The sequence below is a fragment of the Festucalex cinctus genome, chromosome 15 (assembly GCF_051991245.1).
Source record: "Festucalex cinctus isolate MCC-2025b chromosome 15, RoL_Fcin_1.0, whole genome shotgun sequence".
NCBI classification, from domain to species: domain Eukaryota; kingdom Metazoa; phylum Chordata; class Actinopteri; order Syngnathiformes; family Syngnathidae; genus Festucalex; species Festucalex cinctus.
The window spans coordinates 7,250,197-7,266,174 of record NC_135425.1 but is presented as its reverse complement, the minus strand read 5'-3'; the positions used below and the strand labels follow the sequence as shown (position 1 = coordinate 7,266,174).

General features: G+C 40.5%; 1 protein-coding gene across 5 annotated transcripts in view; it reads right to left on the bottom strand.

Annotated features, from left to right (window-relative positions):
* Positions 1 to 15,978, bottom strand: part of chd1 (chromodomain helicase DNA binding protein 1) — a 51,753-nt gene that overhangs the window by 29,385 nt on the left and 6,390 nt on the right. For 2 of the 5 annotated variants that reach the window (XM_077497278.1, XM_077497277.1), the window contains exons 5-12: positions 12,267 to 12,463; positions 8,226 to 8,500; positions 7,888 to 8,113; positions 7,662 to 7,762; positions 4,792 to 4,970; positions 4,514 to 4,638; positions 4,196 to 4,412; positions 1,979 to 2,068 (exon numbers count right to left, since the gene is read on the bottom strand). In XM_077497278.1, the coding sequence (XP_077353404.1) occupies positions 1,979 to 2,068; positions 4,196 to 4,412; positions 4,514 to 4,638; positions 4,792 to 4,970; positions 7,662 to 7,762; positions 7,888 to 8,113; positions 8,226 to 8,500; positions 12,267 to 12,463 (1,410 nt within the window). Of the gene's footprint in view, positions 1 to 1,978; positions 2,069 to 4,195; positions 4,413 to 4,513; positions 4,639 to 4,791; positions 4,971 to 7,661; positions 7,763 to 7,887; positions 8,114 to 8,225; positions 8,501 to 8,579; positions 8,830 to 12,266; positions 12,464 to 15,978 lie in introns of those variants that run through there. The other 3 variants (XM_077497280.1, XM_077497279.1, XM_077497281.1) reach the window with 3 other exon arrangements.

Here is a 15,978-nt window from a genome sequence, read left to right as displayed (position 1 = left end):
AAAACAAATCTTTCTTTTTGAGGAAATACCCCTTAAAATTAAAACGTTCAATTATTTATCGGCAGCAAATAAACACTGTTCTCTTTTGGATTCACTGATAGTAAGTAGTAGGGGTGGGACAAAAAAAACGATTCGACCAAACCATCGTTCGTCAAGGGGAGCTAAACGGCCGTATCGGTAGCAGACTTGTCAACCGATACAAAATCCGCCGGGAATCCTTAGATACATTGCTTGTAAAGCTGTGGACTGGATATCGCATTGCTGTGAATCGGTTGCGAGTGAGGCTTTATGGTTTTCATAACAATAGCAAGAGTTCTGCACCGTGCTCTACTTGTTTTGTTTACATTTCAGTAGCAGCACTATTCAAGCTACTTCCGTGTTTACAGAGAGCTAGCAAAGTAGCGCTCAGAGACGCTTCATTCCCCGGATGTTGTAAACATAATGCAAAGACGTTACGCACCTTGGGGGGGAGCCTACCGTCAACGCCGTGCTCGCAACACGGCGCGCGTGCGCACTACGAGTGACAACATGCAACAGTGGAGACAGTTAGCAGAAGCCGGTGCCGTACATCTCGGTATTTCCCATGGCTATCGAGTCCTCTCGGTGCACTTGTATGTCCCGGGCCGGCGTTGGTACTGCGCGCGAGCCAAAAAGAATAACTCCCGTGGCGATCCAATGCATGGATTCAAACGACACAGGTATGTCCCACAGCCAACACACCAGCTAAGCTAAAAGCACACTGCAAGTATCTCATTTCTCAGTTTGTGGCTCCCTGTCAATGTACGCAACTAGCATGAGCCGCAGGGAACTGAGACGTGCCCGCAATTACGTCATCAAACTCAAAATGAACGACAGCCCAAAAAACAAAACAGATACAGTAGTGATTCCATGGTCATCATCGTGTCTCAGATTAAAAAAACAAAAAAGATGTCATACATTAACCAAAAATGAATGTGATGGCAAAGAAAAACAAAAATTGTTAAAAACAAAAATTGTTAATAAAAAGGGAAATGCACTTTTGGAAATATTTTTGGATATATTAAGTTGTTAAAATGTGTTTGATAGATTTATTGTTCCATAAGGTGGCTTCATATTTCTTTTGGCTGGACGGTAGGTTTATTTCATGTCTTAAATTTATGTTTCTGAAATACTTCACAATGTGGACATATTCTGTTTAATTGTGTTGGTGTCTTTTTAAAGGTTAAATTTTTATATTTCAAATTGAATTATCAGCCTTTTGTTTTCCTGATCCTGATTTTGAATTAAAAAAACAAAAAACAATTATAACTGTCAATAACGACTAACAAATATTTAAACTGATACATTTTTCAGTCATATCGCCCAGCCCTTTGTTCCGGTCCATTTAAATAATTGATTCAATATATAAAAATATAGAAGACATTGTTGTTGTTCTTTTTTTTTTTTTTTTTACACATTTGTAGATACTGTAAAAATTTGTGGCGTTTTAAGATTAATGTTTACAAGCAACAAATGTCACTATAAGTTTTGAATATTGAAATTAATCGTATCGACTCGAAAATTGTATCATTCCCAAACTTAATCGAACCGTATCGAACCGTTCTGTTCTGAAAGATAATCGTTTTTCAATCGAATCGCAACTTGTGTATCGAGATACATATCAAATCTGCCTCATGTCAGAGATTCCCACCCCTAGTAAGTAGGCGTGCACCAATCACAATTTTTCGTCCGATCAACTTTTGCCGATCCCGATTTTTTTTCCCATAACAAGCAGCATACGTCTTCAATGTTCCAATCTTATTTTATTTGCGGAGGTACTCATAGTATGCCAGAAAGGTTTGAGCCAAAAAGGGTAGGTACCACGGGTATAAGAAGTGCACATGACCATGTAAGCTGTTGTTGGCATTGAGAAAAGAAGAGGGGGGGAGGAAGAAAGAAAGAAGAAAAAAAAAAAAAGTCACCCAGCCCTCATAGAAGCTTATGTGAGGTAACTCCTAACCTTGTCCTTGAGAAGAATCTCATATGTAGTGAGGAGGATGTTGAATTTCAGCCTCTTGGAATGAATATGCATCCACTCGTGTGTCCTTATCTACAATTGGGAAAAAAAAAAAGAATGGATATGATTTGAAAATTGTCATGGTATAATAGCACCAATATGCGTGTCATGTCTTTTTCAAAAACTGAAAGAAATATGAATATGAACTAATTCAGCTATATAAACTGACATGGACAAAAACCTAAGTCGTTGTCCTTGATGTGTACGTTAGAGTACCCGGAAGATTCAGACATTGAGTGTTCATTGACACTGAAGGACTATTTAGGAACACTTAATACATCCATCAATTAATCGACCGCTTATGCGGGGTTGGGTCGCGGGGACAGCAGCATTAGCAGGGAAGCCCAAACTTCCTCTTTCAGCAGGGTTCCCAAGGTGTTCCCAGGAAAGCCAGGAGAGCTTCTCCAGCATGTCCTGGTCATTCCCGGGATTTCCTGCTGGTGGGACATACACGGAACACCTCATCAGGGAGGCGTCCAGGAACACCTCATCAGGGAGGCGTCCAGGAACACCTCATCAGGGAGGCGTCTAGGAGGCACCCTTACCAGGCTTACCAGCTAGAAATGCAAACGCTGAGTAATTGTGCTAGAACAGAATTAATTGCAGCGTCCATTTGTCCATGTTAGGTTTGTTGGTTTGCCCCGGCTTATGCTGGCGTCTGCGCTTGCTTCCTGGTTTCGTCACAGCTGCATGCCCCGCCCCAAACACAACGTTGCTCTTGTGAGTGGTGGTTCGGATCGGATGGAACTCAACGGGCTCTGTACAAGATGTGTTCTCGGGAGTTTGTGAACTCACAAATACCATTAGAATTCCTCTTGCAGAGCGAGGTTAGGATTTTGCTGCTTAACTCATATTCCACAAACAATATTAACCAGAATACCATATTTAGACTAGTGAAGCTGCATAGAACTACATATTGTCAAGAATGTATTTTTGGGTTGACTTCCCTTTAATTAATCACCGCCTTTAACAAGTATACTAGTCAATTACATTTTGTTTTGTTTTTTTCAACGGGGCTAGATAAGAGGTAAATTTGATTATGCTGCACTGTAAATGTCAAACTTGGAAACAATTTTACTGATGCACAACCACCAGTAGATTACATGATTGCCCCATTTTATTTAAAAAAAAAAAAAAAAAAAAAAAAAAAAAAAAAAAAAAGTTAGTCCATGGGAGTAATGACTGCATTTTGTGCAACCTACATTTTCTACTGTCGATTATAAAAGAACAGGACAAGGCAGAAGGGAGAGAATCTATTCTGTAATTTTGCAGATTCTGTTTATATATAATTAACCTAATATCGTGTTTGGTATTGAACATTTTGAAACTATCTAAAATGGTTGGCAGTGAATGAGTTGCTGCCCAATGCAGAAAATTGAATTTCAAATCTCTACTGCCATGCGTGGCCGAAAAACAAAACTGCACACTCCCTTCTCACATAACACAATGCGCACGACATAACATCCATAGACGGGGCGGTAAATTCGAACCTGAATCCATCCTGAAACTATTGGCTAGGGGCTAACAGGAGTATCTATTGTGAACAGCTAAGGTGTTAATCTACTAATTAGAAGATGTTTCAGTCATAAATGGTCAAATAAAAAGGCTATTGTAAAAAATGTTGGGGGCAAATTGCCACATAAATAAAGTGGCAATTTGCTACATAAAGTAATAAAAAATAACTAAATTAATTTTACTGTGTTCTATATAAAACTTATTGTAATGAAGAAATGGAAAACATACTTTTAAAAAAATGTCAATGTCATGCAATTTGAAGGAAATGTGCTATATTGGGACAGATAGGGCTTTCTTTTAAATGGTCTGCCATTGTTTTGGGTTCTTTTTTTGTTTGTTTTGAAATTATATGTATCAAAAGGACTCGGTATGGGCACTTGGTATCGGTAATGAATACTGACGAGTTGAATACTTGTATCGGTATCCGTCTGAGAATAAGTGGTATTGAACATCCCTAATGTTTATGTTTTGGGCTGAAACCAAAATGTCTTCAGCATATAATAAAAACAAAGTGCCCTTGATGTTCCAATACGGTTAAAAGTTCCTGTATGAAGTATGGTTTGGGTTAGAGATGTGTCCTGTGTGTGTCTGAATGTCCTGGCAATCCTGTGTTAGAGTGTATGTGTACAAAAGATTCCATCTTACCATATTCCTACTGCTTATGTCTCCAAGGTAGACAACAATATTCATCTGAGGGGCCCACAGCTGTATTTCTCTCTGCCACGAGGTTAATGTAGAGAGAGGTACAACCAGCAAGAAGGGCCCATATAGCTGGTGCTCATTAAACAAATAGTTGAGGAAAGAGATGGTCTGAATGGTCTTCCCTAAACCCATCTCATCAGCGAGGATGCAGCTGTTGCCTCTTAAAATTCAGATGGAGCAGAAGAAAACACTTTGTATAATCGACTATATACAGTATGATTTTTATGTTAACGCATGGCGGCGAGACTGCATAAGTCTTACTTGCACCACGAGTGGGCCATCCAGTTTAAACTGTCCAATTGATAGTCTCTGAGTTCTAGTCCATCACTTCCTATGTAATGTGGCTGCTTTTTCATTGGAGCAAACCTTGGTCTCTGCTTCAGCACCTGCAGGAAAAGTACAGCTGGTTAGATCATCTGAATCCAAACTTTACTAGATGAAAATGTACAGTGCAATATATAGTGCTTTTAATCAAATATAAACAATTATTTAAAAAAAATAACAGACATAATTTAGTCCCACCAGAATTTTTTTTCTACCTTGCAATCTCTGGATGGAATGGTCTTTGATTGGTTCCTACTCATGTAATCATCAATGCATTTCTGGAACTTCTTGGCAATCAGAGCGCCATCTTCCCAGCTACACTCCGAGTACGGCAATCCCTGCCACTTGCACAGGTAGTCCGGGAAACCAGCAGCTGACTTTTGGTTAGAATGACCTGCTCAAAGATATTCAGAAAATTAAAAAATTGAACATTTAATTTACGATATGACTGCAGTACATAACAGCATACATTTTGATGTGTTTAAGGAGACATATTCTGGAAAACTGGTAAATTGCTTGTACAGAAAGTCCTCAATTTACGAACACACTAAGTGCTAAATTGTATGTCTCAACATAAAAGATAAGCAGTTAGCGCTGACAGCTTGCTCAAGTTTTTCCTTTGCCGATATAAAATCAATTATGAAGAGAATTTTTGGAGATATTACTTCGACACTAGGGGGCAGCAGCTTGCAGCAGATGAATGCAAAGAGTGAGTTTGCCTATTATAGGAGACACATACCCCTTTTAAAAGTGAAAGCAAATTCACCATCCTACAACCAGCGCTCTACACTAACTTTTGCACTTTTTCAGTTGGTCGCACCCTTTTTGAGGACGATATAGCCTGACCATATTTGCTGGAGTAAAGTTGTTTCAATTTGCATAGCGTAGTTTCAGATGACGTAAAGATTGACAGCAACTCAACATATAGCTGCAAAATATTGTACTGTAACAAGATTTGCCTCCAATAAAACAGGTAAATTATTTGAGTTGATTCCATTTGTTTTCAAATCTCTCAATGGTCTTGCCCCACCTTATCTCGCCGAGCTCTTGCACCCCTACACACCTGCCCAGTGCCTCAGGTCAGCAGACCAGACACAATAGGAGGTACCGAAGGCTAAGCGGAGGCTTAGAGGAGATCGAGCCTTTGCTGTTGCCGGTCCCTCCCTTTGGAACGACCTACCACTAAATATTAGGCAGTCCCCCTTGTTATCCTCTTTTAAAACACATCTGTATTCTTTAGCTTTTGGCGCACCATGAGACTTGTTCTTGGTGTTTTGTGGTGTGTATGAGTTTGATGTTTTGTCTACTTATTTATCTCTTTATTCACTACTTATTTATTCACTGATGTAAAATGTATTTACTTGTATTTAAAAAAAAAAAAAAAAAAAAAAACCTGTATTCACACTTCAAAATGTTTGCTTTGTTCTTGTTTACTGCAAAACTGATGTTAATGTACAGCACTTTGTATACAGCAACGCCTGTTCTTAAAGCGCTTTATAAATAAAGTTGAGGCGAGTTGGTATTAGCCTACTTTAAAAGAAAGCGGAAAAACTGCAATGGAGGATGGAAGCCTAGCCTAGTAGATGATTAGGTATTGTAAACAGACGTGACTATATATAGACCATTGTGTAATAAAGTTAAAAAAAAAAAAAAAAAAAAAAAAAAAAAAGTGATTTCACAACCATCATTCTTAATGTATGCCAGACGTTATATATTAATAGAAAGCCCATATTGTTTAGATATTTGCAATTATTAATAGTCAATACATTCAAGGTCTTGTTTTTTTTTCTTTCAGAGTTTGAAATGTCAGACAGTATTTGAATGCAGCTCGCGACTCACCGAACGCGACTCAGTTGTTTTCGCTCCCGTGGCTAGTACCTAACGCCGGAGACTTGTGCGTATCATACAATGACATACTAATTAACTTTCTTAGTGTCCCTAATTGGCAATTAAATATAATATCAAGGTGGCGTTGTGTTGATGTTGGAAGTCGACAGTCACTTAAGGACATGTCAAGCCAGCCACATTGAGCCGGAAGATGTCACGCGATGCGTGGGTCAACTTCAAAAGATAAGTAACAAGGCAATTGAATCCACGTCCATGTATGACTTGGAGGGCGTTTTTATTTTGAAGATGGCCTCCGCAACGTGTTCCGCGGATGTACGACCCAAACTGTGGCGCTTGATGCATACGGTTCACGGCTCAATTAGATGATCCGGCCCGTTCTACCACTCATGAACTTGCGCCGTGCGACTGGATTCATATTTCACCAGCACAGGCCGTACAGTTGGCCTATGCGGGTGAATTGGTCGCAGGGTCGAGCCATGAACCCCAAACAGCGATACAAAGTACTACTCCCATTGATAAACGTGGCAGGAGAAGTACATTTCACTGGCAAAGGACTGTCCACACAAAAGAGAAAGTGTCAAACTGACAAAAAAGATGGCTATGAAGAATGCAGTAATGTTTTCCAATGAAACTTTGTCACATGCTGAAATCTTCACGGTGGAAGCACTAGGGTCAAAAGTAATTGACAAAGCCTGCACAAGAACAGAGTGAGCCAAGAAGTGGCTTCAGGATTACACAGATGGACTGCCACGAAAGGAGTTCTTCAGGACATTATTAAGAGGCACTGGTCGGGATAAAGAAAAAGAAAGTGAGACTGGAATAAAAGACGAAGATGAGATTCTTGTTAGAGAGAACATGAGTCTCATAGAAAAGTAGAAGATACTTTAGGACATGCATCAGAAGAAAAGCTGCAGAGCTGACTGGCCTGCTCAGGCACTCAAGATAAAGAAAACAAGGCAATTCTCAAGAACATTGTTAAGCACTGTGAAATGTGCAGAAGTTACAGAAACCAAAGCACACACCAGTTGTAGGTCTTCCTATCGCTTCAACGTACAAGGAAACTGTGTCTGCATGAACTTGAGCCAAATGTGTGGTGTCTACAAGTACATGCTCATTGACCACTTTACTCGCTTCAGTGTAGAGAGCAGGAGATTGAGATGCAATTTATTCACTGTTGGATCAGTGTCAATGGCCCTCCACGTAGCAGCTTTGAATTCAAGGAAAACTGAAAACCTACCTATAATCCTCTCCACAAGCTGGTACTGAGAATGCAGGTCATCGATGAGTTCTTCTTGACAATTTAAATACTCAATATCCTCAGGTGAAGCAGTCTTTAACCTGGTGTAAGAGGAAAAGATTAATCACAAAATATGTAATAACTAAACTAAAAAACACCCGATCTTGATCGTTGGGTAAACGTTTGAGATGTAATGAGGAATAAAATGACAATCTGCACTCCTTACCATTTCTTTTTCTCTTGATCCTTCTTCTTAAAATTGTCCAATTTCTTCATACCCCTGACATTCTGGAACTTCAGGGTCTCTTCTGTTTCCCAAGTGTTGTGAATATGGGCCCAATTCTTCCACTTTATAAGGTACTGGATTTCCCCTGCCTCCTTATTGGAATTAAAGTTTGTATTTGGGTCTCCATCCGCTTCTACAGCATATACTGTAGTCACACTTCCCACAGCTGTTAAGATACAAAAGCAAACGCATGTCCTAACATTTTCCTGCATTTTGACTGATATTTCAACAAAAATGTCAAATATATTCAAAACACAATCACTTATATTCATTCTTACCCCTTTTCCTTCCGATTCTGCTATCCATCACTCTCTCAAGTGTTTCAAACTCATCTTCCTCAGGTTGAGGCACATCTTCACCAAGAACTTCCACAAGGTCATCTGAATCTGTTTTCAGCTCCTCATCTTCCTTATAGCTGATGTTGACAGTGGCCTGCCGCCGTGGACCACCAGCAATAACCTTCTTGTAGTTATCATCCTCGTCCTCTGAAGATGAACATTTCGGGGCTTTCTTTTTCTGGGAGCTGCTCTTCTTGCCATTTCGAAAATTCATCCTGACAAAAGGGAACAAAATTTTACTGAATGGCAGGGAGGAAGAGACATGGCTAGTACAATAGCACTGTAATTGCGGACCCTCCAAGCTCACTGAAGTCAACAGGATTGTCATGAATTGTGGGGGATTGAGGACCCAAGTGGAGGGGGGCAAGCTGAGGCGTGGCAGGTGTGCTCTTAAGCATTCTTTAATTTAACTCAAAAAAAACAAACCAAGTAAAACACAAAACAAAGCTGGGAATAAACTTACTAAATTGTACTTCTAAACTAAACCAGGCAGGACTCACAGAGCGCAGGAAACAAGGTGTGACGATGACAGGACAAAGACTCGATAATGACCGAACGAAAGCAGGGAACTAAATACACATAGTAACGAGAGACACCTGGACAAGACAAGTGGCTTGGGAGCTGATTGGATAACACAAGGGAACGGGAAAACGAGCACAGGTGGACATGATAAGACATTGACAGAAAAAGAGACAATGAAAACAAACCAAAACCCAGATCCTAACAAGTATGGAAGCATTTTGGCTACCTGGTTGAGAACACATAGAAAACGTGTAGTCAACAAGACCCACTTTGTTTCCGATTAATGCAGTTTTTCGTTGCGTTTCTGCTGCATGTCTCCTTAATAATAAAAACAACTTTATGCTTCATGTTTCAAGTTCACACTGTTACTCAAAACAGCTCTGAAGATTCACAGATGAATGTCAGTGGTCTCCTTTCCAAGAACTGTCCCCTGCCCGCGCAAGAACACATATTTGGATTTTGATGGTGTATAGGTCGGATGTGTACGGATGAGCGTTCACAGTGTAAACACTTCACATAAAAGTCCAATTTATTAGGGGGTGTGAATTGCCTAGTGCCTGACGACTTGATTCGTATCACGATTCATAGGTCACGATTCGGTACCATTTAATCCCGATACGTCGATTGTTGCGATTTATTTAGTCAAATTTAGAAATTACTATTCAGTAAACTTGTACATGTACACTGTAAGATTTGTATGAAAATGTATTATTATTTATCTGAAACTTCAGTCATAACTGTGAGCCACTGTATTTAACAAACAGGTTGTAATCTTTTTCATGTTTGAACAACATTGAAATAAAATATTATATAAGGCTTAATGTTCCATTAACATAACATACTTCCATGCTTAAGGTGTGAATCCTAACCTTTGGTAAAACGTTTTGTTGAATATTTTTTCCGTCAAAAATTGATCGATTCGGCTGCCTATTGAATCGATTCGAGAATTGCGAGCTGTAATATTGCGATATATTGCCGAATCGATTATTTTTTTTTAAAACACCCCTACAATTTCTATCCACATATGAAAGAGGCCCAGATCGGATTTGAAGGGGGGGGAAAAAATCGGAATTGTACAACAGACACTGCATGACCAAAAAAAACATATGCGTATCATATGGGCAAGAAAATAAAATTAAAAAATAAAATTAAATAAAAAAATTAAAAAAAATCGGAATTGAGCTACTGTGTGAATATGGCCTTACTGGTGCTTTCATTTCCAGGTTGGGCAATTCAGGTCCAGAAAGTGAAAAGCCTGCCAGTGCTGCCACAGATGGCTTTAGCAACACTATAGGTGCTTCTAATCAACTGGCAGGTAAAAACAAGGTTGTCTCCAACTGTTGAGCAGAAGTGCCTCCGGCTAAAGTAAAACTGCTTCGGGGTTTTTGCTTTGTGGACCTGGATTCCCAAACCCTGTTGATATCCATCATAACCTGCGTTTCCATTACAGTTTTTCATAAAAATAAAAGCGATATTGTACGATTTCGATAAAAGTAAAATTTCAACTTGTAGGTGTTTCCATTGAAGAGCGTTTCACTTCTGAGGCGCAATTATCGTAATTATCGTAATTATCTCATGAGATCTCGAAATTGTCTCTCCCCTCATCGGGTGGGTTCGGGCATTTGGGGGGGTCACATGACTACAGGGAATGCGCAAAAAAGTGTTTCCATTAAACTATTGCTAAATGCTTCTATTTCGACACGTCTCACAAACAACCTTATGAGAGCGTAAAAACTTGTTTGCGATATTTCAGGTTTTGTTTTTTGTTTTGTTTTTTAAATCATGTGAGTTCCATTACCAGCTTGCTTTTGGGCAACTTGCCTTTTGCGCAAAACTGAGGGTAAGAGAAACGCACCTATAGAATGTTTTGCTTGTTTTTTTTCGTTTGCAGACAAGTGTGTTCTCTAACTTCTTTCTCTTCCCTTCTCCCCTCCCTTCCTACCTCACTCCTTGTGCTCAGACTGGCCACTTGCACTCTGCATGTGCAGGCAGAGACTAAGTATTTTAGGGATGCACGATAACTATCGGTCCGATATTGAGGGGGAAAAAAACAAAACGTAATTTGAATCTGTCTGATGGAGGGAAATTCGAACCCGAACCCAGTCGGAAAACTATTGGCCAGACTTTTGTAGGAGTACCGGTACCCATTATGAACAGCTAAGATGTTAATCTACTAATTAGAGGATGTTTCAGTCCAAAATGGTCAAATAAAAAGGCTATTGTAAAGGTATTTTTGGCCAAATTGTTACTAAATTGTTATTAACTATACAAATCCATTCCAAAAAATTTATTATCTTGGAAAAGTTGAATAATTTCTATAATTCCATTCAAAAAGTTAAACTTTCATTGATTATAGATTCAGAACACACAATTTAAACAATTTAAAGTATTATTTTATTTTTATTTTTTTACACAATTTGGGCTTCCAGCTTGTAAAACCCACGAAAACAGGGTTTCAAGAAATTAGAAAACTGTGAAGAAATCACCATGTACAGGGAGTCCTTTGAGTTACAACGTATGCGACCTATGACGTTTTGACTTTAGAATTTGGGATCACATCGATATGTGAATATTCAGTAATTTTGATTGATTTGATGTGATCCTGCATGCAGATTTCATCTTCCTGCGGGACCTGGGTCCAGCCCATACCGCCAGTAGCACCAAAACCTAGTTTGCTTTCACAGTGCTTCAATGGCCTGCCAACTCGCCCGACCTAAACCCCATTGTGAATCTATCGTCTATTATCAAGATGAAAATGAGGGCCAACAGACCCAAAAACAAAGAGCTGATGGGAAGCATCGAGGAAACCCGGGTATCCGGGACCTCCAGGCAATGCCACGGCGCATCGAGGCAGTGAATAAGGCAAAGATTCCCAACCAACTACTGAAGATTGGTATATCGTTTTGAAAATACCATCCATCCACACATCCTTGTTTTCCCTTGTTTTTCTAAGACATTCAAATTTTTTGGAATGGATCTGTATAAAACACTTGTGTAGGTGATAACAAAATGCGACCAACATTAGCTACTGAAATGAGTCAAGATAGAGTGGCTCGCCTGGCCCTCCACTGTCAGGGCTTCCCTGTCATCTCTCTCAGTTCAAACTTTAAACTGTTGAGCTCAACACCCACCCTGCCCCCCACCCCCTTTCCTGTGTGTACTCAAGGCTATCTTAAGAATGAGTGAGTGAGTGAGTGAGTGAGTGAGTGAGTGAGTGAGTGAGACAGACAGATGCTGCACTGTTCAGTTAGATGCAGGGTTGACAGCATGTATGTCAAGCTGTCTTGGGTGATAGTGAATGATACACTAGCATGGAATGTGGTTTCATACTGGTACAGATTACTTCCATTTCTGTCATTGCCTATGGGAAAAACAGTTTCCAAATCAAAACAAATCAAACCCACTTCTCTGAACAGTCTGTGTTCAACCACAGAGAATCAACTGTCAAAATCTACTTACTTAGTTGGAGGCTTTCTGCTTTTGGTTGTTTGACTGGGCTCATAGTCTGAAGCAGTTTCATCACTGTTGTTCTCAGCAGATGAATCGGATCCAGATCCACTTCCTGATCCAGAACCTGAGCCAGAGTCTGAGGAGCCAGAATTTCTTCTCCCTTTGGATCCACTTGATGAGTCCGATTCATCACTACTTGATGAGTCCTGGAATAATTTCAAAATACTGACATTAAGGCGGGGGGGGGGGGGGGGGGGGAAGTTGGATAACTCTATTGACCACAAAAACTGGTCAACACTAAAATTTCTTCCTCGAAACGATTATTAATCATTTTGAAACCATATTTGTCAGAAATTAGCAAAACCGCTGTTACATTGGCGAATGCTCACCTTTCAGCGAGTGCTTCTGCATTTTTGGCGAGTGCTTTTAGACACGAAACCCGCAAAAAAACACACGGACTGCGCACTGACAGAAGCAGGTTTATATCAGTCAACACAGACGACCGTCCTTCTCAGTCCTTCACGTGTATTTTTACAAGTCTTCATGTTAGGGCTGCACGATATATCGAAAAAATATCGTCACCATGTGAATATGCTCATCGATATGACGTACAATAAATTCATACTGTTATGGTACTGTATGCTTTGTTGCACACATTGGCATTTATATGTTTGACTAATCAGATGAGACCTTAAATACGCATCGACACTCACCTCCCTAGATACTGCTCTCGTATTGGCTAGAGCGGACCACAGGTGTCCAATGAGTAACTCTACAGCCGTGGACAAGAGGCAAAAGCAACGGCAGACGCGGGAGAGGAGGAAATGAACGAAGACGAAAATAATGAACTATTTGTGTCTAAAAAGAATAGCATGTCTGCAATATGGGACTACTTCGGCTTCAGGAGAGAAGTCTTGTTACAGACGCAGGTCCTGTGCAAGTCAGGTTGAAGAATAGTGGCTACGTCAAGAGGAAACAACTAAACTACACAGCCATATATGAGGCATTCAAATCTTAAGACCCCCAATACTACTAACTCAAAGGCAAGTTGTAAAATAGCAAATCAACAGACAACCATTAATGACGAATGAATTAATTCTGGAAATGCTGCATTCAAGTTAGAGTGAGAAGAGCCATGTGGAAACCGAGGCTAGTATGAGAGCACTAAGCTGTCAGCAGAGAACACCACAGATAGCGCTCTGACAACAGAGAGCAGCAGAGACGTCTGTAAAATGACAAGACTCACGTGCAGACGGAGCTGCAAGGGGAGACTTTTCACTTGTAGCATGTAACATAAATAACTTGGGTAACGCTCATCCGATAACAGTAGGGCCGTTATAGAATGGGAAAATGGAAAGCGTTACAAGTTACAGCAAAAAGTAGTTTCGTTATGTAACGTAACAAATGTAAGGGCATTACTTCCAAAACTGCTCATGGATCATTCTAGAAAATGTTCACGTCTGGAAAAATTGTGATCTTTTGACACCAACTACAGTAAATCTTTTCCTCCTTTGGGCATTGTTTGCTGTTAGTTTTTAATTAAATGTTTCTATGCTTTTCTAGTTAGAGGTTTAATTTCTTAGAGGACAAATTAACTTTTTGTTTTATTGTAGGTGAAGTCCCAAAGACCTCTGCTCCACAGAGTTGTCTTACATAATGGTGTCCAACAGGAGGAATCCCTTTGGAGCAAAGACACTTCAAAAACCTTTGTTCCCCAATGAAAATGATGAATGAATAATTTTTTTTAGTGGTTATTTCATACGAGTGAACACTTTGGTAAATAAATTCATGTACATAAGTGACACATTTTATCTCTGAATTTTATTAAAAAACTTAACTTGCTATATCTTACGTCAACTCATTTGAGCATTTTCACAAACAAGCAGATTTTGAACCCTTCTCATAAACAACGGGACGTCGTGGATCAGTGGTAGCGTGGTCGACTCCCATCCGTAAGGTTATGGGTTCGATCCTCACCCCTGGTGACCATGGAGAAGTGTCCTTGAACAAGGCACTTAACCCCGATTTGCTCCCAGTGGACCTGGCAACGCCTTGCATGGCAGCAGCCGACCACTGGTGCGTGAATGTGTGTGTGTGTAGGCAGTTACCAATAGCATCTTATTTTCATTTTGTTTACCAGCAATGATTTTAGATATACAGCAGCAGAGGTCACTATTGAGTGACCAACACAGTTTGTGTAATGTGCCAACACAATCCTTGAGGTATCATCAACCCATCACTAGTCATTATTACTGCAAAGTGGAGCTAGCTGGTTTAATGGCACGGATAAAGGAGGTAGCACCTGAGTGTGAATTTAAGCATAATTGGATCATTCATAGGGAAATGCTGGCAAGCTGAAAAATGTCACTCACCACTATTGAACAGCATACTTAAATCAGGGCCGAGCTTTAGCGTTCGCCAGCTCACCAACAGCGACTAAAAACCGCATCGGGCAAACTCAGTTTACGGTACTTTTTGCCTGGATGGCGGCCTGAAAATGCACTATAAAAACAAGTTCATTTGGTGACTGAATAGAAAGAAGATGGCATCGTTATCATTGCTCAAACACCATGATTTCGCGACGAGTATCGCGAGACCTCTTCCATACTTTTGCTTTTCCCATTCCAATGGCGGGTTTTCGTTTTGATGCGGTTGATCATGTGGCACTTTTTTTCTCAGATGGAACATGCATTGGCACAAAGAGGCTTGCTGTACTCTGACTTCGAGTGGCAGCTTTTCTTTCCCAGCCGGCACATGCATAGGCAAAAAGAGGCAGGTCATACTCGGACTCAGATGTAGGTAGTAACGAGTTACATTTACTTGAGTAACTTTTTAGAAAAAAAAAAAAAAAAGTTCTTCTAATGCTGCATTTTCACCAAAAGCGAGGGATGGCGATTCGGCAGCGCGTTTGCATTGTAGTCAATGGAGTTTGCGCGCAACGGAACCAAAGTGCGTGGAGCGGCGCGGAGGACGCGTTTCGCACGTTGGGACGCGGTGCGCAGCAGCGAAAATCTGCACATTCGCATATTCGTCGAAGTTTAAAAAAATAAACTCTTTTTCGCGTTTCGCCTCGCGGTAGCCAATCGGCTTTGAATACGGGCCACGTCACACACAGCGTCCTCTCTATTGTCACCCGGAGCGCAACAACACGGCCAGCCGTGACAGAATGATGATCAAGAAAGTGCTGGGTAAGCCTATTTACTTGCTTTTGAACTGTACCGAGTTAGCAGCAGTGCTTATTATTAATGCCAAAGCTATTTTTAGCAAAAATGCCGGCCGCCAGATTACCACTAAAAAAAGCGAAAGTGCTATCGTACCTCAAAAGAGGAGAAAATAGTGCATGGCTGTTTTGTCCCAGGAAAATAAGTGAAAGTAGTTGGCGGCGCCCACTTTTTGTTGACTTGTGAAAGTGCTCCACTTCCTTGTTCACCAAGGGACACGCCTCCTCGGCTCTGGTGTGCACAAAAGCGCGAATGAGCAGCAGTCATTCCAAAAAAAACACTACGCAGTGAAACGCTCACGAAGGAAGCATTCCGGTTCGCCTTTTCGGATTTGGTGAGAACGTAGCATAAGAGTAGTTTTACCACACAATACTTTTTATTTTTACTCAAACAACCACCCAGTGGAGCGCCGCTGTTGACAGAAATCTTACAAGAAACACTGACAGGTGTCAAAGTCGGGTCCTCGAGGGCCGGAGTACTACATGTTTTCAAGGTTTCCC